We start from the raw sequence: 26,629 nt of genomic DNA, 5'->3' as shown, positions 1-26,629 counted from the left end.
CCAGTCTCGACTGCCAGAGGGAGGCGGGGGAGGTAGGCAGTCGGAGGTCCTTTGTGTCTGAGGGTCCCGGCTCCCGCCGCTTTTAAGCCCGGAACCAATGATCCGAGGCCGTCTTTTCTGGTGGGAATTCTTTAGCGAGGACACTACCGACGCGCGACTTCCTGACGCGCATCTGATCCGGGAAGGCGCACTTCCGCTCCGCAGCGGCCGCGGGCTGGCAGGCCGGCGTGGGGGAAGGGGAGAGGTCGGTGGAGAAGAGGGAGGGACCATATCCGGGAGAGTGGCAGCTTCCGACCAGTGGTCGCGCTTCCGGAGAGGAGCTTCCGGTGGCGGCGGCAGCAGCGGCTGTGGTGGTTCCGGGTGTCTTTGTCCCCCCGGTGTCGCGGCCCTGGCCCGCAGGTGGGTTGGGGGACCCCCCCGCCGCCCTTCTGCCCCTTTGCCCCTCCGCCCCTCCGCTGGCCGAGGGGCTGCGAGGGCTGGGTGGCGAAGATGCGTTGGGCGCGGAAGGGGCCGAGCCCCTCTTCGGACTGCAAGTCCCGTCTCCCTGGCAACGGCCTCGGCCTCGGGGGCGGGCGGGAGGAGGAGAAACCGCGCGCCTCCATCCTCCCCCGGTGGCCTCGCCGCGGCCCTGCCGGGAGACCTGGCGCTGGCGGCTGCCGAGGCCGGAGCGGAGGGCCTGGGAGTGTGGGAGCAGGAGGGTGGCGCGCAGCCGGTTTCGCCTTCGGTCGGCCAGGGAGCTGCCTTCCCACCAGCCGGTCGGGGAAACAACGGGTCGGGCTTCCGGGGAGCGGGCCCTCACCATCTCCTCGCCGGCACCGGCCTCCTCCATTTTTCGGGCCCTGCGTGGAGGGTTTTGGCGGACGTTTTTGAATGAGAGAATGTCATCGGGGCTCTCTCCAGCCCCTCACCCCGCCACCTACTCTGGGGGTGGCGTGGCATAGTGACAGGAGCGCTAAGTTGTTGGGAGACCTGGGTGTGAGTACCAGTTTTATCACTACCTGGTTATGTAGCCCTGGGAAAGTCTCTTGTTCTCTCTGAGCATCCGTTTCCTCTTCTGTAAAACAGCATGACAATATCACCCACCACTAAGTTATTGTGAGGGCTAACTGGAACAATGTAATTTCTTGTTTGGTTTCTTGCTTCTCTGTATTCTCTATATCCATTACCTTCATTCATTCTCATTACCCACCTCCCTGCTTTCGTTAATATCCTTACTTCAGATTCCCCACCTTTTTAGGGGTAGATGGAAATTTCCCGTATGAACTGTTAACTTCTCTTTTTTTGGATCTAAGGCTTTTCCCCGCGACTCTGAAAGAGGACAGCGTTCCCAATGTCCCAGTTTAAGCGTCAGCGGATCAACCCGCTTCCAGGGGGACGAAACTTCTCAGGTGATCACTTTCCTCCCTACCTAGCCTCATACTGGGAAGTATGTGCTCTGAAGTTAGCTTGGGATTTCACTGGTGGAGAGCAATTTGCTGCTGATGTATTGGATGCCAGTGAAGCCCTGTGGAGGAGCTGGCTGGAGCTCTAGCTTTCGGATTTACCACACCCTTTGGTTGACTCTAGTGCTGAAGGTGGTAGGTGAGGTTCCTGAAGATTGCCTCTCTTTCCCCGTAGGCACAGCTTCAACATCTCTTCTGGGACCTCCTCCTGGTTTGCTCACTCCTCCTGTGGCCACAGAACTGTCCCAGAATGCCAGGCACCTTCAGGTAGGTTGGGCATCCCTCGTAGTGAATTTCAAGCCTTTTGGACTGAATGCGTGGAGGCCTGGTGCTCTTCATCTCTTACATGATAGTGTTTCTCATTCCTGACCCTTGTCCTGGAAGTGGGCTAGTGCGGGGTTGGTAAGATAGCCTTCAGCCTGGGGTATCTTCATTTTTGGTGCCAGGGAAATCTTTAGCAAACCTCTTGGAATTAAAGAACTGGAAATCCCAGAAGCAGCTTGTGGGTCAAGAACCAGCTCAAATCTATTCCAGCCCCTAATGATGGAGTATGCTGAGCCAGGGCGTGGATGGAGATGAGACCTTCATGACACAGTTTGATTTTGTCCAGCTTCCTCCCTTTTACTTTTCCACTGCCATCTTCTCTTACAGGGTGGGGAGAAACAGCGGGTCTTCACTGGTATCGTTACCAGCTTGCATGACTACTTTGGGGTTGTGGATGAAGAGGTCTTCTTTCAGCTAAGGTAGGCTTGAGGCTGGTCCCCTACTGGAAATGCTTATTGGGTTCAGTTCTGTTACCTTGCTGGTATTGCCCCTGCCCCACTCAAAGCCATTGCTTTGCTGTTTTTATGCAAGGTGTGGGAAATCTTGATGGGAAAGGCCTCATAGGGACAGTTAGGGTGGCTTGGCCGGGGTCCTTTTCCTGACCGGGCCTCCTGGCTTGTGTGCTGGCAGTGTGGTGAAGGGCCGGCTACCCCAGCTGGGTGAGAAGGTGCTGGTGAAGGCTGCATACAACCCAGGCCAGGCAGTGCCCTGGAATGCTGTCAAGGTGCAAACGCTCTCCAACCAGGTATTCATCTCTCCTTAGCACGTATGTTGGAAAGGGGAGGGATGGAAGCCCCTGTGCCCCGACAGCGGGGCAAAACCCTGACTTGTGTCAAGGGGTTAGGACTGCATCTTTCCATGGTAGTGAGTGCCTCAACCATGGGGTCTCCTGAATTTCCTGGCTCCTGTTCTGCAGCCCCTACTGAAGTCCCCGGCACCTCCCCTTCTGCATGTAGCAGCCCTGGGCCAGAAGCAAGGGATTCTGGGAGCTCAGCCTCAGTTGATCTTCCAGCCTCACCGGATTCCCCCACTCTTTCCTCAGAAGCGTGAGTACAAGTGGCACTGTTGTTGGGTGTGGCTTTATGGGGTACCCTGAATCAGTGGACTTGTCACTTTCAGGTTGCTCTCAGTAGAGAGAGGTGGGTACTTCTGTGTACTGGAAGAAAGGTGGGCGATCTGGACAAGTTTTTAGGGTTTTCGAGTCACCGGCCATTTCCTTTCTACAGCTCTGAGTCTCTTCCAAACATCCCACACACTTCACCTGAGCCACCTGAACAGATTTCCTGCCCGGGGCCCTCATGGACGGTTGGATCAGGGCCGAAGGTAAGAGGATGATGTCCCTTTTTTTGTCCACTTTTTGACACTAATGTTCTCTTTATTTTTTTTGCGTTGGCCAGGAGGTGAACCCAGGTCAACTGTTTGGAAGGTGGCTATGCTTAACCACTAACACTCTTTGTCTGCAGCTAGATGTCAGTCCCTTTTCTCTGAAGTATGTAGAACATTAAAATGCATATACAAATGTTGGAACTTTATACAGTGGTTTAGTAAGCAGGGAGTTGATATAGTTCATCTTTCAAAATGTCAGGTTGAGATACTTCTTAAATATGCTTCTCTCCTTTCTGGTCCCTAAGTTGAGATGCCAAGAATGGAAACTCTTTAGTCGTAACATGTCAAAAGTAACACTGCAGTGTCTGTTTTAGTTGTCTGTTTAAAATGTTTCTTTACAGACACATTCTTAGGTATGCTGTTAGAAGGTGTATATTGCACTGTTTGGGAGTTTGGGCCTCCATGCCTTGGACACTCACTCAGTTAGCTTTCTCACCCATGTGAGGAGCAGGCATGGCTGATTTGGTCCTTTAGGGTATCCTGGGTGATCCTGTCTCATCTGTAGCATTGGGGACCACCAGGAACATACTGTCCCGTCCCCTCTCCAGTTCACATGTTCCTTCCTCAGTTTCACTCTGAGAGTGTTTTGCTTGCATCTCTAAAAGTTAAGCTCTAGACTGATTTACGACCTATTCTAGTTCATTTTAAACTTACTATAATGGAGAATGTCGGTACATGCAAGGTGAACAGAAAGGTATGATGAACCTTATATACCCATTACCCAGCTGCTTCAACTATCAGCTACCATTTTTCATCTCTACCTCAGTCTACTCATCCCGCTTGATTTTGTTAAGGTAAAAAATTTTAAGGTGGAACTTATGTAGATTGAGATGCACAAATCTTAACTAGACAATTTTGACAAATGGGAAATCTCATGTAACTGTTACCCCTATTGTTTTTTTTTTTTTTTTTGAGATGGGCTGGAGTGTAGTGGCATGATCATGGCTCACTGCAGCCTCGATCTCCCTGGTTGAAGTCGTCCTCCTGCCTTGGACTTCTGAGTAGCTGGGATTGCAGGTGTACACCACTATGCTTGACGAATTTTCTTTAAGCCAGAGTTTCATTCTTATTGCCCAGTTTGGAGTGCAGTGGCACAATCTTGGCTCACTGCAACATTCACCTCCCAGGTTCAAGCGATTCTCCTGCCTCAGCCTTCCTAGTAGCTGGGATTACAGGCATGGGCCACCATGCCCAGCTAATTTTGTATTTTTAGGTTTCTCCACATTGGTCAGGCTGGTCTTGAACTCCCAACCTCAGGTGATCTGCTAACCTCGACCTTCCAAAGTGCTGGGATTACAGGCGTGAGCCACTGCGCCTGGCCGACTTTTTAAAAACCATTCTTTGTAGGGTGTGGTGGCTCATGCATATAAATCCCAGTGCTTTGGGAGCCCATCTCTACAAAAAATAAGTAAATTATTTATTTTTGTGGGGGCAGAGTAAGGGTTTTGCCATGTTGCCCAGGATGGTCTCAAAGTCCTGGGCTCAAGCGATCCTCTCATCTCAGCCTCCCCAAACTCTGGGATTACAGGTGTGGGCCACCATGCCCGGCCCATTGTGAATTCTAACTAGGGGGAAGCTTTGGAATTGTTTGCTATGGAGTTTCCACTATTTGAAACCCTGTGTTCCATTCTCTATCATAGACACCATATTCATAAACATATAAGCATATACCAGTCTCTGGTATGTATTTTGCATTTACTTCCTCTTGTTCTGTGCATCTTCCTGGTCCTCAGTTTCTAAGGACCTTCTACCTCTCACATGTGTGAGTTTATTAAAGGTTTTGTTACAAAATCACAACAGCTGCCTTCTGAGATAGCGTGGCCTAGGTGAAGCTCTGTGGCTGCCATGGACTTTCTGCTTTAGGTTGAATTTCAGGCTTTTTCTGTTCAGTTGCATTTGATTCTCCTGGCTGTGCTGAGGCCCATGCAAAGTCTGTTGCATTACTTTGGCCATAATGCTTCAGTGGCACAGCTTCTGGAGAAAGGAGGTACAGGTTGAGCATCCTAAATCCTAAAACCCAAAATGCTCCCAAATCCAGAACTCTGAGTGCTGACATGGTGCTCAAAGGAAATGCTCATGAGCATTTCAGATTTGGATTTTTGGATTTGGGATGCTCAGTCAGTAGGTTTAATGCAAATAATGCAAAATCTGAAAAAAATTCCAAACCTAGGATGCTTCTGGTCCGAAGCATATCAGATAAGGGATACTCAACCTGTACTACCACTGGGAGGGAGACAGTCTTATTACCATCGGTCAGCACAGTGGGGCCAGGGGTAGTAGGAAGTAGGTCACTCTGGGGCAGTGACTTTATTTATGTAGTTTCGCAACTCTTCATTTATGAAGGACTGCCACATTAATGTTCTGCGTGGAAGCCAAGCTTTATTTTGAATTCCTGGCTTTGGGATGCAGAGAACACTGTCTCCATTGAATGGCTACTGCTGAGCTGTGGTTTTTAGACAGGTGTACCCAGTTGGGCTCTGCTGCTGCGGGTCCTGAGAGGTCAGCCCCCAGTGCTGCCCTGTGATCTCCCTGTAATGTACACGAAGGGGAGGAGAGTGGCCACACAGTGTACAGCTTGGAGTGGAACATACACTTTAGCTGGAAGCCAACAGCATTGCTGTGTGCTTGAGAGTTGTCACAGTGGCTTTTGCATGGGTGTTCTGTTAGAAACAGGCTACTGACATCCCATCAGGGCTAGAGAGGAAGGCCACTTCTGGAAGGAGATGCGTATGCACATGGAAGTGACCCAGGCCAACAGAAGAGAAGAGAACAAGCCTCATGGTAAATCTGTTGAGCCTACCTAGCCACTGGGGTGTGATGAATAGGGAAACGACCCGGGCAGGTCTAAAAGGCAGAACAGAAACCTCTGGTAAATACAATCGAGTCAGTTACCAAGGCACAGAGAAATGAGTTGATTTTATTTCTGTCATGTGTCATGGAGGGGTTTCCCCTTACCATTCTGGCACTTTATAATGAACGGTTAAAGGTTTGTTCTTCTCTATTATTTTCATGTATTGTACTCACCACATAACATATAGTGTGATATTGTTGTAAAGACTTACTATAAAAATGTGTAAAGTAGTACATGCTACTATGTAAAAATAATATAAATATGTAGGCTGGGCACAGTGGCTCACGCCTGTAATCCTAGCACTGTGGGAGGCAGAGGCAGGTGGATCACTTGTGGTCAGGAGTTTAAAACCATCCTGGCTAACATGGTGAAAACCCATCTCTACTAAAAATGCAAAAATTAGCCGGGTGTGGTGGTGGACACATGTAATCTCAGCTACACAGGAGGCTGAGGCAGGAGAATCACTTCAACCTGGGAGGCGAAAGTTGCAGTGAGCCCTGATTGTGCCACTGCAGTCCTGGGTGACGGAGTGAGACTGCACTCAAAAAGAAAAAAAAAAAAAAAATATATATATATATATATATATATATATAAAAAGATGTGTGTATACATATATATATATTTGTGTGTGTGTGTATGGTTTTTACTTTTCTCTTTAAAGGTAACTTATTAACAGGTAGGTATGAAATAATTTTAGAAAATAATTTTGAAAAGGAAACTCTTGCCACTTTTCTCCTGTGTTCTAGTGTTTAATCTATACGTGTGTATACTTTTTGCAATTTTAATCTGAATTCAGATTATTTTTGTGTATTTATAAAGTTTTCCATATTGTTTGTTCTAGTCCTGATTGTTTTAATGGCTGCATGATTATTTTTATTTACTATAAAAATTTGGGTACTGCTGAATATGTATTTGGCTTTTTTACTCTCAGTTTATGCTGCTTCGTATTTTCCCACTATGTGTAACCTTTTTTCTTCTTTTGAATTAACTTTCTTGGGATAAATTTTCAAGAGTGGAATTATTGGAGCAACTGGTTTGAATATTTTTATGACTTTAATGTGCATTTTTAAAGATTTATAATTTTTTTTTTTTTTGAGACAGTCTTGCTCTGTTGCCCACGCTGAAGTGCAGTGGCAATCTTGGCTCACAGAAAACTCTGCCTCCTGGGTTCAGGAGATTCTCCTGCCTCAGCCTCCTGAGGAGCTGGGATTAAAGATGTGTGCACCTACACCAGGGTACTTCTTTGTATTTTAGTAGAGATGGGGGTTTCACCATTTTGACCAGGCTGGTCTCAAACTCCCGACTTCAAGTGATACACCCACCTTGGCCTCTCTAAGTGCTGAGATTACAGGCGCCGCTGCACCTGGCCTTGTAACTGTCTTTTCTAACAAAATTTGTAGAATGCATAGCACGGATCCATATATGTCTCTTGTGTTTAAAAGAAACATCAATTTCTCATTTCAAAAAAGTAACTAACTATAATTTACAAAGTGCAGAAAAATAGAAGAAAAGTATTTGTAAGCTTACCAGAGGCTTCCACCATTAATATTTTCTTTCAGTCTTCTAAAGTTGTTTTTAGAGTAGCTGAGGCCTACTGTGTATGGTGTTGCGGAGTGTGCTTTTTGCTTAACAGGAATGTTTTTCTGTGTTACTAAAAGAGTGTAGATACCATTTAAATACCTTTGTGACGTTCTGTCATATGGCTGTTAGCATGGCTTCTTTATCCATTTCTTGGCTGTGAGGGATTTAGATTATTTCCAGTTCTTTTGGTTCATTATGTATTGAATACATGTAACAATGTGGCTTCTTACTGTTGGTGATGGGCCAAACTCTAGCGATGACTATGACTCCAAGAAACGCAAACAGCGGGCCGGCGGAGAGCCCTGGGGTGCTAAGAAGCCAAGGCATGACCTGCCTCCTTACCGGGTCCACCTCACTCCCTACACTGTGGACAGGTGAGTGATGAGGCTGAGGCGGGCTGAGGCGGGCTGACACTTGGTGCTGGGGTCCATGCAAGTGCATGTGTGTGTTCTTACAGCCTTTTATAACAAAACAAAACACACATGGAAACCTGTTGTACATACTGTGTGGTGGTTTGCCTTTTCACACTGAATGTACTTTAGATTTCATTCCATGTGAACGTTTATTAGATCCAGCTTTTTTTTTTAGCAACTACACAGTATTCATTGAATGGATGAACCATGATTTATTTAACCAGTTCTCCATTTGCACTCTGATTACCCTAAATTTTCTTGGAATGAACATCTTTCTATCTACACCCTATGTGTTTGTTGAGATCAGGTCCTAAAAATGGAACACCTGGTTCAAAGGCTTTGCTTTAAGCTTCCCTAGCTCCCGAAGAGGCTGCCGTGCCCATTCTGCTCTCCCCAGTGGGGTGTGGAGTCCTTGTTCCCCACGCCTATGCCAACACTGTTAGCAGACTTTTTCATCTTTGTCTGTCTAGTTGGTGACACAGGATAATGTGATTTGCATTTTTATTTTTTTTTGAGACAGAGTCTTGCTTTGTTGCCCAGGCTGGAGTGTGGTGGTATGATCTTGGCTCACTGTAACCTCCGCCTCCTGGGTTCAAGCGATTCTTCTGCCTCAGCCCCCTGAGTAGGTGGGATTACAGGCATGCACAACCATGCCCAGCTAGTTTTGTATTTTTAGTAGAGCTGGGGTTTCTCCATGTTGGTCAGGCTAGTCTTGAATTCCTGACCTCAGGTGAACTGCCCACCTCAGCCTCCCAAGTGTTGGGATTACAGGCGTCAGCCACCGTGCCCGGCCATGATTTGCATTTCTTTAAGTGATACTGAGCGTATTTCATGGGCTTTTAATTCTCATGTATTTCTCTGAAGAACCTGTTGATGTCAACTTTCTGTTTTCTCTTAGGCTTTTGAACTTTTTGTTAACTGACTTTTGAGTTCCTTTGTATTAAAGCAATGACCCATTTCTCTGTCATGTATTATAAGTGTTTTCTTTTTTCCCTTTCCCAATTTGACTTCTGCCATCTAGAGGTTGTAAATTAAGTGGTCAGATCTGATCTAGTTTTCTTGAGAGGTGCCTTATTTCAAAAGTTCTTTTCTCAGACTGAAAAAATAATTCGTCCATTTTTTTCAAGTCTTTGACCGTTTCATTTCTAATGTTTTGGTCTTTGCTCAGTCTGGGTTCCCTTGCTGTCTTCCTATAGCCCCATCTGTGACTTCCTAGAACTCCAGCGCCGTTACCGCAGCCTCCTGGTCCCCTCAGATTTTCTGTCCGTGCATTTGAGCTGGCTGTCAGCATTCCCTCTGAGCCAGCCCTTTTCCCTCCATCATCCGAGCCGGATCCAGGTCTCTTCCGAAAAGGAGGCAGCTCCAGAGGCTGGTGCTGAGCCCATCCCTGCAGACAGCGACCCCGCTTATAGTTCCAAGGTAAGCTGACAGACGTCTGCTGCTTCATCTGATTTCTGGAGGCTGAAGGCAGCTGAGTGTGTCCTTCTGCACAGGTACTGCTGCTTTCTTCCCCGGGGTTGGAGGAGTTGTATCGTTGTTGCATGCTCTTTGTGGATGACATGGCTGAGCCAAGGGAGACGCCAGAGCATCCTCTGAAGCAGATTAAGGTAAGAGCTGGAGGGCGGGAGATGGATTCACTAGGTATGTCCAGAACCTGTCATGTTTTGAGTGCTTGGCTCCTGTTCCTGAATACATAGAAACAAAGCATCTCAGAGCCAAACGCCCCTCATTTCCCTCAGGAGGAAGGAGGGGCTCAGAGCTGTTGTGACTAGTCAGAACTAGATGGCTGGTTCATGTTAGCAGATCAAGACCCCCCTGTGTGGTGGACTTCACCGCTTCCTGCTGCCTTCATTCTCATGGGTGGCAGCCTTCCCCTGCAGTGGGAAACCAGGAAATGTGATCTCTTTTTTGCAGTTTTTGCTGGGCAGGAAAGAAGAGGAGGCAGTACTGGTTGGGGGTGAATGGTCTCCTTCCCTGGATGGCCTCAACCCCCAGGCTGACCCTCAGGTGCTGGTGCGCACCGCCATCCGCTGGGCGCAGGCCCAGACCGGCATTGACTTGAGCAGCTGCACGAAGTGGTGAGTGGCTTGCCAAGCCTCAGCGACACCAGCCCACCAGGTTGGAGGGGTTTTGCTGGGGAGGCCTGCCCCCTGCCTCTTTCTGCTGGTGAGCTCTCGTCTGCCCCAGTCCCGATCCTGCCCCCTCTGCTGCCTCGGGCTAGGGTGGAGTGTATGCCAAAAGCCAGCTGAGCTCCCAGGCTGTGTTGTCCTCGCACCTTATACTGCGCTTGTGTCCTTATGGCCTCCCCACTGTCTGAGCGTTTTTCGAGGACTTGGTCTGTAACTTCGCTGTTGTGTTTTCAAGTTTGGCTCACAGTGTGTGCTCATTGAGTGCTGATTGGAAACTGAAGCCCTGGCCTGTGAACATGGTATCTGTGTGGAGTTGTCACTCAGGAAGTTAATATTTCCTTTTGCTGTGTGCAGGTGGCGCTTTGCTGAGTTTCAGTACCTGCAGCCAGGCCCCCCCCGGCGGCTGCAGACAGTGGTGGTGTACCTGCCGGATGTCTGGACCATCATGCCTACTTTGGAGGAGTGGGAGGCCCTGTGCCAGCAGAAAGCTGCAGAGGCAGCTCCCTCGACCCAAGAGGCACCAGGGGTAAGGCTCTGCCTTAGCCAGCAGTGGGGAAAGTAGATGCCCTGATCCCGGGGCCCAGATGGTCTCATCTCGGCTGTTGTCACAGGAAACGGAACCTACTGAACAGGCACCTGATGCCTCAGAGCAAGTGGCAGATACTTCTAGACGGAACACAGAGACTCCAGAGGCCACCACTCAGCAGGAAACGGACACTGATCTTCCAGAGGCCCCTCCGCCGCCACTGGAACCTGCTGTCATCGCACGCCCTGGCTGTGTAAACCTGTCTCTCCATGGGATTGTGGAGGATCGGAGGCCAAAAGAAAGGATCTCTTTTGAGGCAGGTGTCAGAGTCTTGGGGAGGCAGTGGGGTGGGATGTATGGGCCTGGAGCAGCCTTTCTTCCTGATGCTCATGGACCCTGCCACCTCCCCATCAGGTGATGGTGCTGGCCGAGCTGTTTCTGGAGATGCTCCAGAGGGATTTTGGCTATAGGGTTTATAAGATGCTGCTAAGCCTTCCTGAAAAGGTGGTGTCCCCACCTGAACCTGAGAAGGAGGAGGTGGCCAAGGAGGAAGCCACCAAGGAAGAAGAAGCCATCAAAGAGGAGGTGGTCAAGGAGCCCAAGGATGAGGTACACAATGAGGGCCCGGCTGCAGAGTCAGAGCCCCAGTTGGTGAGTACCCTCCTGCCCCAGGCTGCCATAGTGCTTGCCATGACCACACCCCTTCACCCCGGGCTCTGTTCTCACTGCTTCCATGCCCTAGTACATTCCCCACTCCCTTGCTCAGGCGCTAGTAAGGGGCACACGTGGCATGAGGGAAGATGGTACAGGGCAGTGCAGCTAAGCGGCCTGAATGCACAGGAACCCCAGTCACTGAAACCGCTTGACAGAGTTGGGTGCTTTGGATGGTTAACTAGAAAATTTTGTAAACCTTTTCTAAAATGAGTCTGCTTTTTTCTTTTTTGAGATGGAGTCTTGCTCTGTTGCCCAGGCTGGAGTGCAGTGGTGCAATCTTGGTTCATTGCAACCTCTGCCTCATGGGTTCAAGTGATTCTCCTGGCTCAGCCTTCCGAGTAGCTGGGATTTCAGGCACCCACCATCATGCCCAGCTAATTTTTCCATTTATGTAGAGATGGGGTTTCACCATATTGGCCTGGCTGGTCTTGAACTCCTGACCTCAGGTGATCCACCTGCCTCGGTCTCCTAAAGTGGTGGGATTATAGGCATGTGCCACCATGCCCAGCTGCTGCTTGTTTAAATATGATCAAGTAAATATAGTTCCTTCTGGGACCAAGATTAACACCCGAGAAAAAGCCCAGGTGTCTGGTGATGCCCTGGCATGCTCTGAATTGCAAGTAATGAAATTAAATACATGAAATGAGAGAGTTGTCTGTAGAACCCTCCACAGTGCCTGGGGCATAGTTGATATTCAAGTGTCAGCCATGATTACTGTTGGTAATTACGGTAACTGCCTGCCTGCTCCTCATCACCTTCGTCTCCTTCCCTAGAAGGAGGATGGGCTTTTGGCCAAACCACCATCTTCTGGGGGAGAAGAAGAAGAAAAACCCCGGGGTGAGGCTTCCGAGGACCTGTGTGAGATGGCCCTGGACCCAGAACTGCTGCTTCTGAGGGATGATGGAGAGGAGGAGTTCGGTACGTGGAGTGGTGGGAGGGGAGCTTACAGGCTCGGGATGTGGCTTTCCACCTGTGGCCTAGTTGCTTTTCATTTTCAGACTGTGGGGCCGTGGTGGGCTCTGCCCTTCATTTATCTTGGGCTTTCTGTAGCAGGAGCAAAGCTGGAGGATTCAGAGGTTCGTTCTGTTGCCTCAAACCAGTCAGAGATGGAGTTCTCTTCACTTCAGGACATGGTGAGGCCTGTTCTCAGCCTCTCTGGGCTACAGTGGTACTCCTGGGGAAAGGATGCTTACCAGTGACTTTCCCTGATGGACCCAAGGTTCTTTTGGGAAAGTGCCCCAGAGAGGAAGTCTGGCTTGGGTGTGATGAACATCATCAGCCTAACTGCTTGATGTTTTGTTTTTTAGAGATGTGGTCTCGCTATGTTGCCCAGGCTGGAACACAGTGGTTATTCACAGGCATGAGTGGGCTCAAGTGATCCTCTTACTTTAGCCTTCTCAGTATCTGGGACTCTAGGAGTGCATCACTGCACGTGGCCTGAGCCACTGGATTCTGAACAGGCTGAATCCTGGGCAGTAGAGCCACTGAGGGAACTTCCTATTTGCAAATCCTGCTCATCTTTGTCGTCTTTGCAGCCCAAGGAGCTGGATCCCTCTGCTGTGCTCCCTTTGGACTGTCTGCTTGCTTTTGTGTTCTTTGATGCCAACTGGTGTGGCTACTTGCACCGGCGAGACTTGGAGAGGATCCTCCTTACCCTTGGGATCCGGCTCAGTGCAGAGCAGGTACCTTTTTCTCTTTCCTGCCCCCAGCACACGGGCACAGGCCTGCAGTTACTCTGCTCCAGGTTCTTGCACACCGCCGGGGTCAGAGATGAGGCCTTCTGATTGGCAGGTGTCTGAGGGTGTTTTCTTTTTGCAGGCCAAGCAGCTGGTCAGTAGGGTGGTGACCCAGAACATCTGCCAGTACCGGAGCCTTCAGTATAGCCGCCAAGAGAGCTTGGACGGTGGCCTTCCGGAGGAGGTGCTCTTTGGTATGTCCTGGGGCCCTGCAGCCTTCCTGGAGAATGGGCAGGGCAGGCTGCCCTCTCCTTCTAGGCCCCATCCTGAAATCTTTTGCATGGCTCCCTCTAGGAAACCTGGATCTGCTGCCTACTCCTGGGAAAAGCATGAAGCCAGGTGCCACCCCCATGGAGCACAAAGCTTTGGTGTCCCACAATGGCAGCCTGATCAACGTAGGGAGTCTGCTACAGCGTGCAGAGCAGCAGGACAGTGGGCGGCTTTACCTGGAGAACAAGATCCACACACTGGAGCTGAAGCTGGGTGAGGCCTGGGGCTGTGGCCACCATGGGGGCACATGCAGACCAGTGGGGAAGCCACCATTTACGCTCTGCCCTGTGCTCTGGGACTTGATGGAGCAGTGTCCATCCTTGTTTCCTCCTCCACTTCACAGAGGAGAGCCATAACCGTTTCTCAGCCACTGAAGTTACAAATAAGACGCTGGCGGCAGAGATGCAGGAGCTGCGAGCCCGGCTGGCGGAGGCCGAGGAAACCGCCCGGATGGCAGAGCGACAGAAGAGCCAGCTCCAGCGGCTGCTGCAGGAGCTCCGCAGGCGCCTGGCCCCCCTGCAGCTGGAGATGCAGCGGGTGGTGGAAAAGGTAAGGTAGGGGTGGACCAGGAGGCAGTGCAGCTCCTTTCCCTGAGCTTCAAAAGCCCCTGGAAGGGCACTTGCCACCATGTCCAGAGTTACCAGAGGGCCAGCAGGCACCGGCTTCTTCCTTCCCGTTGCTTGTCAGGCTGTGCGGCCCCAATTGCAGGTTCTCTGGGAATTGAGCAGTCAGCAGCGGGGAGCTTCCCAGCAGGAGGCAGTACGCAGTCCTCAGATTGCCTTGCCAGGACCAATTCTGGGTACATCTGTTTCAAACAGGCTGACAGCTGGGTGGAGAAGGAGGAGCCGGCACCTAGCAACTGACAGCCTCGCATGAAACTGCCATCCTGTGAGGGCAGCGGTGGCACCTGGCAAAGTTGGAGCCCTTGCGGTACCAGAAAGCAGCGGGAGCAAGACCTGGGAGCCAGGGCAGGGGTAGCTGACCCTGCACTCAGCCTCTAGGGGACGGCAGGCCATCAGGCTGGGGGCTGTGCTATGTGGGATGGATGCTTGAGGAATCCCAGTTCCACTTACAACTAAATACAACATCTTTTGCACCCCTAGAATGTCATTTTGCCCTCCACCTTGGAATTTCTCCTGGGGCCCTTTTAGTCTTGTGCTGACTTTCTCCTGTCCTCTTCCAATTTAGAATAAGACAGGGGAGAAAAAGGCTTTTCGAGTGTGTGTCAAGGTCTGATGTCAGTGAACTGAACTGAAGAGGCAGACGTGGAGCCTGGCTGGGGCTAAGCGCCCCCTCCTCTGGACGGCACAGGCCCTCCTGCTAGTTCCAGACACAGGCTTCTGGGGGAAGGGTCTCCCTTGGCCATCCTGGGAATGGAGTCAATGCTAGTAAGCACTCAGTGTTGGGCTTTGTTTGCCAATAGAACACTGTGTTCCAGTCACCCCAGACTCACCAGAAGAAACCAGCACTTCTTTCCCGTGGCTCCTGTGTTCAGAATGTGGTATTGACTCTGGTCCAGCCTTCTCCCCTGTTCCCCATAATTCTTGCCTCTTTCCATAATCCGTGGTTTCAGTTTGACTTTGTATATAAAGTTGGTTTTTTTTTTTTTTTTGGCTTTTTGTTTTTTAAATAAACCAAAGTCAAAAAACAAACCAAGCGTGTCCTCCACAGCTCTTCCTGCTCTTCTAGGCCTGCCTGCATGTCCTCCCGCCCAGGGTCTCTGCTGGACCACGGTGCAGTTTGCCTCAGAAGGTAGAGCAGGGGAGGTGTGCATAGCTGGGCTGGAGGGTGCCCCTGCATGAGGCCACAGGGTTTCCTCTGCTTGCCCTAAGTTACAGCACAATACCATGTGGACGTTTCATTGAAAACTTTACTTGAAAAAATAAAATTCCAAATATTCAGGTGAGACACAAACCCACTGTTCTTGCTTTGAGGCCTAAGAATTAACATGGGACCGTTGCGCTGACAGTTTGAGTTCCCGAGGTAACAGTTCTGTTACTTGGGAACCCCAGGGACTAGGGACTTGGGACCTGGGTTCCAAAGCCACAAGGGTAGCTTTTGTCTTGCTGGGAAGCTGGCTGAGGGCCTGCCAGGACTGGAGGACCAGCTCTCCCTGGCAGGGCTCAGGGCCTCTCCCAGAAAAAAGAAGCTTTGAAGTGAAAAGACAACAAGGGGCCAGTAGGCTCCCCAGGATGCAGGCCTTTGGAGGTAGATTTGCCCCCCACCATGCATGCAGGGCTAAGACCCCAACTGAGCCAACGAAGGCCATGCCCTTGGAAGGGCTGCCGCTTGCTCAGGCCATGACCCAGGATGCACAGTGGACGGTTCTCCAAATAAAAAGGGTTTGTCTACACTGCTTACCTGCTGGGGCTGTGAGTGGGGAGATGGTGGCCTGCCTAGGGCTTCTGATGCTGGGCTCAGGAAGAGTTACTCATTCGCAAAGGGCCGGCAAGTGAACCAGGGCCACCTCTGTCCCCAGCCCGTGGGAAGAGTGGGACCCTAGCCCTGAGAAGGGCAAGAACGAGCAAGGCTGACCGTGTCACAGGAGTCCTCCGAGAGTGACGGGTTTTCAGTCATCAGCAACAATGGAGAGGGCCCGGAGCTCACTGAGTTTGGCCTCGTTCTCCCGTTCCCGCTGCTCGTCCGAGTGGCCTGGCTGGTCAAGCTGTTGGGTCAGGTCTCCAAAGATCTTGTGCATTTCCGAGTAGTACACCACCTAGGGGAGGCGACAGGTTGGCATGTGATGCCTCCAGGGAACCATGTGCTTCAGGGTCCCAGAGGCTGCCACTCCTGCCCGCTTTCACCCATCTGGAGCTGTGCAGCAGCATGCCTTTGGGGACGTGCAAGGCATGGAAAGGCACTAGCTGAGACTGAACCAAAAGGAGGCAGGGAGCAACTGGGCCTCAGTGGCTGCAGGTGGAGGCGCACCTGCTTCGGGCTCTTGGTTCCCCCAGCAGCAGTGCAGGAAGGCACTGGCCTCCTAGGGCAGCTGTGGAATGATGGGCACCCTGACTGGAGTTTTACTGCTTTTTGTAAGCTAGGGGAGAATCCAAGGCTTTTTGTCCATGGCAGAAAGAGGGCATGGTAGGCTGGTGGCTCCCAAAGACTTATGCCAGCTTTAGAAGCACAGGTGAGAAAGGGGATACCCATCTAGCCTTCCATTCCCTCCCAACTCGTATCGCACCCTTGCTCATGGCCCAAGCTGCATGGCCAGGGGCACAGCTCAGAGGCCAGGCTCACTGCCAGGGGTCCCTCTAGGGAGGCACCAGAAATGGGGGTGGGGGCGGGTGGAGGAATGGGGAAGCGCGTCAGCATCCCCAGATGGCTGAGGACCAGGCACTTTTCCAAGGACAATAGGGGCCACTTCTGCCTCAGTTTCTACCTCATGAACCAATGAAAGCATGCACTTTCCTGAAAGCTTCCACGCTTTACATTCTATACATGAGGCACTCTAGACAGGAGGGGACCCTGTGGGAAATAACACCAGGTGGGGCAGGGACCCATGGCTGAAACCCCCACAGCGAAATTTCCACTGGCCAAGGGGGAGCTAAAGTGAGCAGGTCTCAACACACTACTGTCACCTCTGGGCTGGGGGTGGGCCACCCTACCCCCCACTCCCTGCCCAAGCCACTGCATAGTGAGTCACTGGGAATGCTTGCTTCTCCATGACTAATGGCAGCCAGGTGGGCGAGGGGGAGGCTGGAGCCTGGGAGGCAGCCAATAGCCCCCAGTGATGCTGCCTGGTTACAGGGCATCCCTGGCCTCCCATCTGCTCCAACCTGGGCATGTGGGAGCCTGGCATCCTGTGGCTTCCTCCTGTGAGCAACAGGAGGAAGGGTGCAGGGGAGCACCCAGGTGACAGTGAGGAAGGGGTAGGCCCACATCTCTACTGAACCCAGTGGGGCGGCCAGAGGGAGCCCTTGCTGTAGGAGGAAGTGTTGGGAGAAGTCCCTCACCCCTTCTGCATGAGGCTCTAGTTCTCACTGCCCTCTAGATGGCACAGGACCAAGGATGTGGGTAACTGGCAAGGCCCAGCTCTGGCATGAACCCTGCCCAGGCATCCTGATTGGGTCAGGTGGCCACCCTGACTTTGGCCCAGCAGGGTGGGCTTGCGGGCCAGGCTTTGGGGCTGTGACTGCAGGGCCTGCAGGAATGGCCACGGCCACCGGAGGGTGCCAGATGCCCAGCCATGCTCAGACTGCAGGGGCTGGGAGGCGCAGAGCCTGTGGCTTGAGGACCTGGCACCAAGGGGTGCCAAAGGTGTTGGGGTCCTGAAGCTGGGCACAAGTCATCAGTGGGGTCCTGTGTGGAAGGGACCTGCTCTTGGCATGGGTGCCCACCCTCTTCTATTTTGCCAGTTGGGGGAACAATCCTCGATAAAGGCTTGAAGACAGGAGGGGCAGGAGCGGAAGGAGGTGGAGCAGGGTGAGGAGGGCGGGAGCCACAGGCGCTGCCAGTCTGTGTCCTCCCGCCCCAAGTGGAAGGAGACGCTGGGGCCTGGCCCATGTCTGACCCCCAGTGGTGTGGCCCCATGCACCCAGGCCCACCCCAGGGCCCCAGCAGCAGCCCTGAGTGTGGCTCTCCCCAGGGTTCTGGGACCCCTTCCCTGGTGGCTCCAAGGCAGGACTCCACAATCTCCTGCTAAAAAGAAGACTGGCTAGGGGTGGGTGGGGCAGGGAGCTGGGTCCTCAGAAAAGGCCTCCACCCTTCAGATCCCTTCTCCTCTGCACCACCTGGGCCACGAGCCTGCCCACCTGAGGATATGGGGCAGAGGGGCTGCTTATAGTGAAATGCAGGGAGACCCAGGGAGGAACAACTGGGCAAAGGGGAACCTTGGCCATTCCTGGTCTGGGATTCATCAGAGAGCAATGTCAGAACTCGAATAGCAGAGAGTCAGGACCCCCGAGTTGCCAAGCCTGGGACTCTGGTACTGGAATGAATTCCTTTGGGGCCATGTCTGGGGTAGAGAATGACTAAGCCACCCTTCCAGTGTGGGTTACAGGGAGTGGCACGAGATATGACCACCAAGCCTGGCGGCCTCACCTGCGCTCGGATGAGGGACTCAAAGCTGGGCTGGAAGTAGTCAAGGCGGCTGCCATAGAAGCGCGGCATCTCCTCCAGCAGCTGCCTGTTCTTGGCTTCAAAGTCCTCCCGCACGGGCCGCAGCTCCTCTCGCGCCTAGGGAACAAGACCCAGGGTGTCAAAGCTCGCTATCTCTGCTGGTGCAGGATACAGGATGGATGGGGGGGGACATGCGGTGTCTCGGTCCTGGTGCCCCCAGGTGAAAGAAGGGACTTTCCACAAGTGACCACGATGGCCTGTCCGTCCACCCGCTGCTTGCCTGCCCTCCCTGGTACCTGGTGGAGCTTGGCCAGCACTGGCCCCGTCTTCTCCTTTTCCTCGTACTTCTCCACCTTGGCCTGCAGCCTCCTGTAGTCCTGCAAGGCCTGTTCCCGCCGCTTCACGGCCATGTTGAGGCTTGGGAAGACGCTGCCGAACCTGTGGGACGAGCTGGCTGGAGGTGGGCCTGCTCTTGGAGGGGCGGCCTGGCTGGAGGTGGGCCTGCTCTTGGAGGGGCGGCCTGGCTGGAGGTGGGCCTGCTCTTGGAGGGGCGGCCTGGCTGGAGGTGGGCCTGCTCTTGGAGGGGCGGCCTGGCTGGAGGTGGGCCTGCTCTTGGAGGGGCGGCCTGGCTGGAGGTGGGCCTGCTCTTGGAGGGGCGGCCTGGCTGGAGGTGGGCCTGCTCTTGGAGGGGCGGCCTGGCTGGAGGTGGGCCTGCTCTTGGAGGGGCGGCCTGGCTGGAGGTGGGCCTGCTCTTGGAGGGGTGGCCTGGCCAGCACTCACTTATCCAAAAATATGTCCTGAGCACCTACTAAGTGCCAGAACCCTGCTCTAGGTCTTGGGGAGTTCACTGTGAACAAGACAGATGAGGCTCTGTCCCCTGCAGCTTGTGCAAATGAGGATGTCGTCGTGGAGTGAGGACAGATGAGAAGAGGAAGGGCTGTGGACCAGGTCCCGGGAGCCAGGCAGCATAGGGCGACCCAGAAAGGAAGGGTGCCCTGACCCCCACCTCCTGTGAGCTTCATCACACAATGGACTAGAGGATGGTGGGGAAGGTGCTTTGAAGTCATCTGGCCAACACTTCACTTTTAAAAAGGAGGGAAACTGAGGACAGAGATGATATATAACTCAACCAAGGTCACAATGAAGCAGAGAAAGTCCAGAAGAGAACACAGGTATCCCATGTTCTCTGTCTGGCACCCTTTCCAGCCCTCACAGTGTCAATGGCAGGTGACAGAGCTGAAATCTGAACTTACTCCTGGCCCAGGGCACCTGCTCCTTCAACGTGTCCTTGGCAACATGAAAGCAGCAGAGCCGGGCATGGTGGCTCACCCCATAATCCCAGTACTCTGGGAGGCCGAAGTGGGAGGATCACAAGGTTAGCAGACCAAGACCATCCTGGCCAAGATGGTAAAATCCTGTCTCTACTAAAATACAAAAAAAAGTTAGCCGGGTATGGTGGCACATGCCTGTAGTCTCAGCTACTTGGGAGGCTGAGGCAGGGGAATCGCTTGAACCCAGAAGGAGAGATTGCAGCAAGCTGAGATTGCGCCACTGTACTCCAGCCTGGTGACAGAGCAAAACTCTGTCTCAAAAAAAAAAAAAAAAAAAGCCTAAGTCCTATAGTTCTGCCACTGGAATGGCCAAAGCGCCAACCAGCTGCTTTAGGAAAATGCCCTGAGGACTACCTCCTATCCTATGGTGATTAGAAGGGACCATGTGGGAGACTCAGAGGAGTGGCCCCCACAGACAGCAGCAGTGGACGATGCAGCACTGCAGATCCCCAGGGGCCTCATCTGTGACTCGTGTGGCCTTTAGCAACCAGGAGGAATGCTCTCCTGAGGCTCTCGCTGCTGCTGCTGCTGCTGCTGCTGGAGGGCTGGCCCTCAGTGTGACAGCAGGGCAAGCCCGAGTCCCAGGAGTGCTCAGGGTCCAGCTGTGCAGCGCAGGGAGCTCGTGACTCTGTGGCCATTTGGAGGTGACCCAGTACCAGAAGAGTTGGTTCCTCCTGGCGGTTTTTACAATGAGCACAGAGAGGAGGAAAGATGAGGGCAGGAAGCCGTTACTGAGGCTGGCGCTAGCCTCTCACAGGCACTCACAGAGCTGAGCGGATGCCGGCAGACTCACTATCAGCTTCTAGGAGCTCAGACACCAGGCAGAGCAGGACTTCTCAGATCTGTCTCTCAAAGGAACATGACTATGAATTTGGTTTTGAGATGGAGTCTTGTTCTCTCCATCAGGCTGGAGTGCAGTGGCATGATCTCTGCTCATTGCAGCCTCTGCCTCCTGGGTTCCAGTGATTCTCCTGCCTCAGCCTCCCGAGTAGTTGGGATTACAGGCATGTACCACAACGCCCAGCTAATTTTTGTATTTTTAGTAGAGACGGGGTTTCACCATAATGACCAGGCTGGTCTCGAACTCCTGACCTTGAGTAAGCCACTTGTCTCGGCCTCCCACAGTGCTGGGATTGCAGTCATGAGCCTGGTTTTAAAAAGCCTCAGCAAATCAAGTGTCCAGGTGAGGTAAGAGTAATGAACAATTTTGCCAGAGAATAAGAGGATATAAACTTTACCAAAGCATTAAATGCCCCAAACTAAGCCACAGACCAAGGGAGTAGACTTTGATGAAACAAAGGTCTTATCCCCAAGAAAGGGCACTAACACGAATCCTCCACCTCAAGTGTCCGTAACGGGCTCCCTGCCTAACAAAGTACTAAGTGGGTGAAGCCACTAAAGTGCCCTCCCTGAATCCTCAGCCGTGTCCTTAGACACAGTAATCAAACCAGCATCTGAACAACTTGCTAGGCAGAAGCCATGGTCCTCCCAGCACTGCCCATGGAGAACGCAGGCCACCTCAGCGCTGTGGAACTGAGAGGAAGCAGACACCACCAGGACGCATGGCCACCCATGGTGTGGGCTGGAGTGAGACTGCTGGGAGGAGCTGGGCTTGATGCTTTCACCCAGGGCAGGTGCTGTGGAGCTGCAGCTGCTGGGGAGCCCCACCCGCTTCCTGGGCAGCTGAGAGGCACGTGTTCAGGCAGCAGGTGCAGCTGGCCTCAAAGGCTACCACGCCACCTCTCTCTCCGCCCCAAATGGCCAATGGACCACTGGCAGCCACCCCGGTCCTCACCCTGGTTCTTGTGTTGGAAGCCACCTGCTGCCTGCATGGTCTCAGTTCCTTGGCCTTGGTGCCTGGGAGCTGCAGGGTGGGTGCTAACACTGGGACGGCAAAGATGATAAGCAGGCAGGAGGTAGCAGGTGGAGGGCTCTCTGGCCCTGGCCCCAATCCCACCATGCTGAGCTCACATCCTCAGGAAGGAGGGCATCACAGCATGAAGCCATGTGTACACAAGGCACCTTCCACGGCACAGGATGGGAGGAGCTGCATGCTTGTTGCTCCAGCAGCCCGACCCCCAACATCCCTGTGGCCCACTCATAGCCCCCTTTCCACAGCTGGGACTTATTATTTCCGGGGCAAGGGTAAGAGCCACCAGGAGCACTGACTACAGGGGAGTGCTGAGTGGGGTTGAGGGAGGCTGGGTTACAGGGCTCCTTGGGGGGATGGGGTGGCACTGTTTCCAGGAGGCCACCTGACTGCATGGGCTCCTACCAGACCCCTGGAACCAAGACCATCTGGCCTCTGCAGGGGACATGGCTGCAGGGCACCTGCCTCTGTGAGAAGGGTGTGTCTTCACCATGAAAACTTGCATCTCCCACAACAGCACCCTCAGTCACCAAGAGGCTCTGCCTGCTCAGGCCACTGGAGACGATGGCTGATAAACCACCACCACGGTAGGGGAGGTTGGATCCTGGGATTGGGATTCCCTAGGGTTAGGGACAAGGGTCACACACTTCTACATTCCGAGGAAACTCACATCAGTCAGGGCGGGCGAAGCCTGTCTCAAGGTGGCTGAAACGTGGGGGACCAGGACACTGTCACATCTGCTCTGGTCGCTGACCCACTGAGGCCCCACCTCCCTGTTTTCTACTTCTCAGCAATGGAAGACTTTGCCAAAGCCCAGGGGTGGACGGTGGATGTGCCATGGTGCTGTGCGGGACTTCAGCTCAGGGCCCAGGGTGCCGACAGGGGAGGTGGAAAGACGTACAGGCTAGGCCCCTGTGCGGACCCCTCTCAGATACGCCCCTAGGATACCACAGAGGCCTTGCTGACTCCACCCAATCACATGGTGGGGGACCTCTCCCCAGGAGCAAGGCCAGGACCCAGGCTCCACTCTGCTGTCCCAGCTCACTTCACCCCTCCCTTCTTGCCCACCTCAGCCCACCAAAACCTCCTCTCCTGCTCCTAGGTGCTGACTGTCCCATTCTGAGAAGTCAGTTTGGCCCTCTCTTTCCACATGTGAGGAAACAGGTTCCCAGGCTGGGTGGGAGCAGGTGGGACAGGCCACCCAGCATGCTCTCCTCCACAGTACTGCACCACGCTGGCACTGCCACACCCGCTGCTGACCCGAGAACAGATCGTGGCTTTCCACTACACTGTAAGCTCCTGAAGTTTCTTTTACATTTATCCCTAAATAACAGGGCCAGGCTGGGCCCAGGCCAGTGATCAAAGCAACACTCATGATCACTGCCAATTCTTGCCTGTCTTAAGGCTCAATATCAAACTCACTCTCCTGGGGATGCATGGGGCGAAGAGGAGCAGAACAGGGAGGGAGAGGGAGGCCGGCTGGGAGGTGGGCTGGGTGCAGCCAGCACTGGTGGGGAATGCCTGCCATGCCTTGGTCTGTGCCCACGTGGCCGGGAGCTTCCACCCACCAGGAAAGGGAAATTGAAAGCATCCCCATCCGACATGTGAACACAGCCCAGAGACTGGGGATTAGAGGCCGAGCCCCTGCGGGGAGGCTGGGGGCGGTGGGGTGGCCATGTGGCCATGATCTTCATCAGAGCACAGGAAAGCTGCAGTTTCCTGTTTCCGGTGCTGGGGTCCCTGGGAGCTTCTCTTCTAGCAAGAGGAAGCCAATGGGGAGGAGGCTGCAGGCTGCGCGGTTTTATGTGGTCGGGGGAGATCGTATGTCAGCTGTGGGGATGCAGGGAGAAGCCAGCCAGGCAGGCCTGAGGGCTCATGCAGAGGTCAGCGGATCTGCAGCGGAGATGGTGCGCCCCCTCTGCCACGCCTCCACCTTCCTGGCAGGTGGTGGGCCACCAGGGTGGTGGGAAGTGGCCGGGGTTTCTCTCCATTTGGGCTCCAGAAGCCAGGGATCAGATTTCAAGGGCGCCTTGTTGGTACTGAAATCGAGGTGGGAGTCAGTCCCCCAGTTCTCTGAGCTGGGTCCCTGCCTCACTCTGCCAGCAATAGGTGCCTGTGGCAGCCTCTGTGCCCATCTCTGGGACCCCTGCAGCCCTGGCACAGAAGAACCCTCTGTGGGCAGGGTCTTCTTGGCTTGCGTCCTTCCCAACCAGCCCTGAACCGTCTGTCCTGAAGCCCAGGACTGAAAACCACAGCCATGGAGCTCCTTCTGCACCCAAGCTCCCTATACAACCCCATGGCACAGGGCTGCACTGTCACCAGTCACCAGCAGGCAGGGGGTGGTGGATGCCCACTCTGGGGAGGCTGTGGGGCCAGGCCCAGAGTGGGAGGTGCAGTCCCTTCCCTCCCTGCCATCACTGAGCCTCCACGGTCCTGGCTTAGAAACAACAGCTTGCTAGTGACAGGCGGGCCTTTTCCTAATCCCATACTTCAGGCCTGCACAGTCAAAGAACAGCTCAGCAACCCCAAACCCCAGGGGCTGCAGGATCAAAACTGCTCCCCTCATCGCCCTCCGGGCCTTGGGCCAGGCCAGTGATAATTAGGCAGAGCCTCATTACCCGGCCCTGGCAAGGCAACTGCCCAGGACCACCGCAGAAGAGGCAGGGAAGTGCAGCTGGGCAAGCAGGCGCTTTCTAGGTCACAGCCTGCTCGGGAGAGGCCAGGGAAGATGAAGTGATCAAGGCATGGCTCTGCCTGTTCCCCGCCCTGGGGATTGAGGGAATAGGCCTGTCTGATCACCGACCAGGGGCTGCCTGACAGAAGATGAGTCTCACAGAAGCATTCTTGACCCTGACAGGTCACAAGCTAGGGGACCTTCCCAGGCCAGACCCTGTTGCCACACCCCTCCCTGTATGCGGCCACCCCCACATTTCCAAAGCCGAGTGCTGCAGGCAGCTGCTCTCCCAATCCGGTGGGGCAAGATGAAAGGCCTTGCTCATGTCCGCTGAGGACTGGCCAAGATCTCTGCTAGCTCTATTCAGCAAGCCTGGCCCCACTGGCTCTCAGTCAGAAGGAAGCGGTCAAATGACCACCAAAGCAGTGGCCAGTTGCTCATGGGGGGTGGCGGGCAGGGGTCACCTGAGCTCTCAAGGGCCATGCAGGTAATCTAGAGCCCACAGTAGCACAGACCCTTAGGCCACAGGTCACAGAGCTAACGTCCCCACTGAGTTTCTTGTTAGTCCCCATGGGAATCTGGGGACAGGCTGTTAGAAATGCTGTTCAAGCTCCAAGTGGCCGCTGACCTGCCTCTCCCATAAGTGCCCCGAGGCCCCCAGGTAACATTTACTCACTTTTTTAAGGGCTCGATCACAGTCTTCTGAATTTGGTTCACCTGTAAAAGAAAAGTCCAAAGACATTAAAACTGGTAGGGTGGGGGAGAGGAGGACGATAGGCAAGGCTGGGCCCCTAACTACTGCTGGACCAAAAAGCCCCAAGGACCACAGGGCGCTGTCCTTGTCCTGGGCCTGAGCCACAGAAGGCTCAGGGGCTGTGTGAACAGGACCACCATAGGCGACCCTCACAGTGAGTGATGTGAGCTCTCGCAGCCTCAGGAAGCAGCGAGAGCCAAGGCAGAACAGTCTGGGAAGAGCCCAGTGGGCCTGCGGCACATTGCAGCATACAAGGCCAGAGGGCTGAGTGCCCTGAGAGCACAGGGAGACCACTCAGTCCTCCCCGCACAATCCCTCCAGGGAGAGGCCCACCCCAGACCAAGACCCAGTCACCTACCTTTTCCTGGTTGAAGGCATCCAACCGCTTCATGGCAGTGTCCAGGGCCGTCACCATGTTCAGAAGGTCCTGGTCTTGCTCACAGAGGGGATTGGAGAGTAAATCCAAGGATATCTTCATAGCAGATTTTGACATGGCTGTAAAAAGCCAAAGCTCAGTGAGCCCGTGAAGGGACAGGTTTCATGGGCTTCTCTTCAGGACCCTGTCCTCCTATGGCCAGGGGCCTGCCCCGATGACCTCTTCCCACTGCCACAGCCATCAGAATGGCAGAGTGCCACACAGCCACGAGCCGATGATCCCCTGGTTTAATATTCATTCCCCATGCTGACACTGTTCTGGGCAATTCTTTTGAGCAGCTTTACCTGTTCTCCAAACCCTGGGTTAGAAAAGGACTATCTGGGTGGGAGGCTATAATATAATGCTTCTGGCTCCAAAGATTCTAATTCAGTAAAGCTGGAACCCAAGAATATGCATTTAAAACCATGTCTCCAGGTGGTTTGTATGTGAAGCTTGGTGTGGGACTCCCACATGGACAAAAGTAACAGTACTCCATTTACACATGCTTTCACTACAAAGGGCCCAACGGTAAACAGTTCATGCTTTGTGGGCAGTATGATTTCTGTGGCAACTTCTCAACTCTGCCTTGTGCTGTGAAAACAGCCAGCCACAATACATAAAAAATGGATGTGGCTGTTTCAATAAAGCTTTATTGGCAAACTAGGTCAGATTAGGCCAGCAGCTGTAGCCTGCCAACACCTAGTTTCCTCGATAACCAGTAGGAAGAGATACACTGGAAAATGTGTTTTCCCCTGAGACTCGCCTGGACACTGCAGCTGGCACAGACGGCACTGGGCCAGCATGGCCCTCTTCCAGGGTGTCTTTCTGCTCCTCCAGAATTTTGTTTGTAAATAATGGAGATCTGGGAACTTGTATAGGACAAGGAGCTCCAAAGCTGCTAGCAGGTCCCCATCTTGGGGTTCTGTCAAGGTTCCGATACACTCTCATTTAGAGCTCAAACAACCCGGGGAAATTATTTTGGTTCCATTTTAGAGAGGAGGCAGATCAGGTACAAAAGGGTTTGTAATGTCTCCAAGGTCAAATGGCTGTGAGTGCCAGTTGGGCCTTGACCCTTGACCCTGGCCAGCTGCCTCCCTGTTGACTGCTCTCCTTGTGATCTGGCCTGGAGGAAGCTGGTGGACAGGTCCACGG

At 53.3% G+C, this 26,629-nt stretch overlaps 2 protein-coding genes across 13 annotated transcripts in view; one reads left to right on the top strand and one right to left on the bottom strand.

The window, feature by feature from the left end:
• The first annotated feature begins 305 nt into the window (after nucleotides 1-305).
• Nucleotides 306-15,024, top strand: CCAR2 (cell cycle and apoptosis regulator 2). Of its 5 annotated transcripts, none has more exons than XM_035269620.3 (21): nucleotides 306-399; nucleotides 1,293-1,388; nucleotides 1,618-1,709; nucleotides 2,094-2,185; nucleotides 2,397-2,511; nucleotides 2,683-2,812; nucleotides 2,993-3,089; nucleotides 7,839-7,958; nucleotides 9,194-9,416; nucleotides 9,491-9,604; nucleotides 9,912-10,075; nucleotides 10,481-10,652; nucleotides 10,738-10,968; nucleotides 11,067-11,303; nucleotides 12,140-12,284; nucleotides 12,420-12,499; nucleotides 12,902-13,048; nucleotides 13,185-13,296; nucleotides 13,397-13,585; nucleotides 13,716-13,921; nucleotides 14,191-15,024. In XM_035269620.3, exons 2-21 carry the CDS (start codon nucleotides 1,331-1,333, stop codon nucleotides 14,233-14,235), a joined length of 2,769 nt encoding a protein of 922 aa, XP_035125511.1. In that variant the 5' UTR covers nucleotides 306-399; nucleotides 1,293-1,330; the 3' UTR covers nucleotides 14,236-15,024. The 5 variants fall into 5 exon arrangements, with proteins under 5 accessions (XP_035125511.1, XP_035125509.1, XP_035125512.1 ...); XM_035269618.3 differs by having other exon boundaries at nucleotides 12,417-12,499; XM_035269621.3 differs by having other exon boundaries at nucleotides 306-975.
• Nucleotides 15,025-15,224: 200 nt separating this feature from the next.
• The window catches only part of BIN3 (bridging integrator 3), a 48,154-nt gene continuing 36,749 nt past the window's right edge, over nucleotides 15,225-26,629 (bottom strand). For all 8 annotated transcript variants that reach the window (XM_078347263.1, XM_078347265.1, XM_008979133.4 and 5 more), the window contains 5 exons: nucleotides 25,421-25,557; nucleotides 24,985-25,025; nucleotides 18,730-18,871; nucleotides 18,416-18,550; nucleotides 15,225-16,088 (listed from right to left, as the gene is read on the bottom strand). In XM_078347263.1, the coding sequence (XP_078203389.1) occupies nucleotides 15,942-16,088; nucleotides 18,416-18,550; nucleotides 18,730-18,871; nucleotides 24,985-25,025; nucleotides 25,421-25,557 (602 nt within the window). In that variant the 3' untranslated portion in view covers nucleotides 15,225-15,941. The remainder of the gene's footprint in view (nucleotides 16,089-18,415; nucleotides 18,551-18,729; nucleotides 18,872-24,984; nucleotides 25,026-25,420; nucleotides 25,558-26,629) is intronic.

The sequence above is a fragment of the Callithrix jacchus genome, chromosome 13 (assembly GCF_049354715.1).
Source record: "Callithrix jacchus isolate 240 chromosome 13, calJac240_pri, whole genome shotgun sequence".
Classification (NCBI taxonomy): domain Eukaryota; kingdom Metazoa; phylum Chordata; class Mammalia; order Primates; family Cebidae; genus Callithrix; species Callithrix jacchus.
This window is presented reverse-complemented; position numbering and strand designations above follow the sequence as displayed.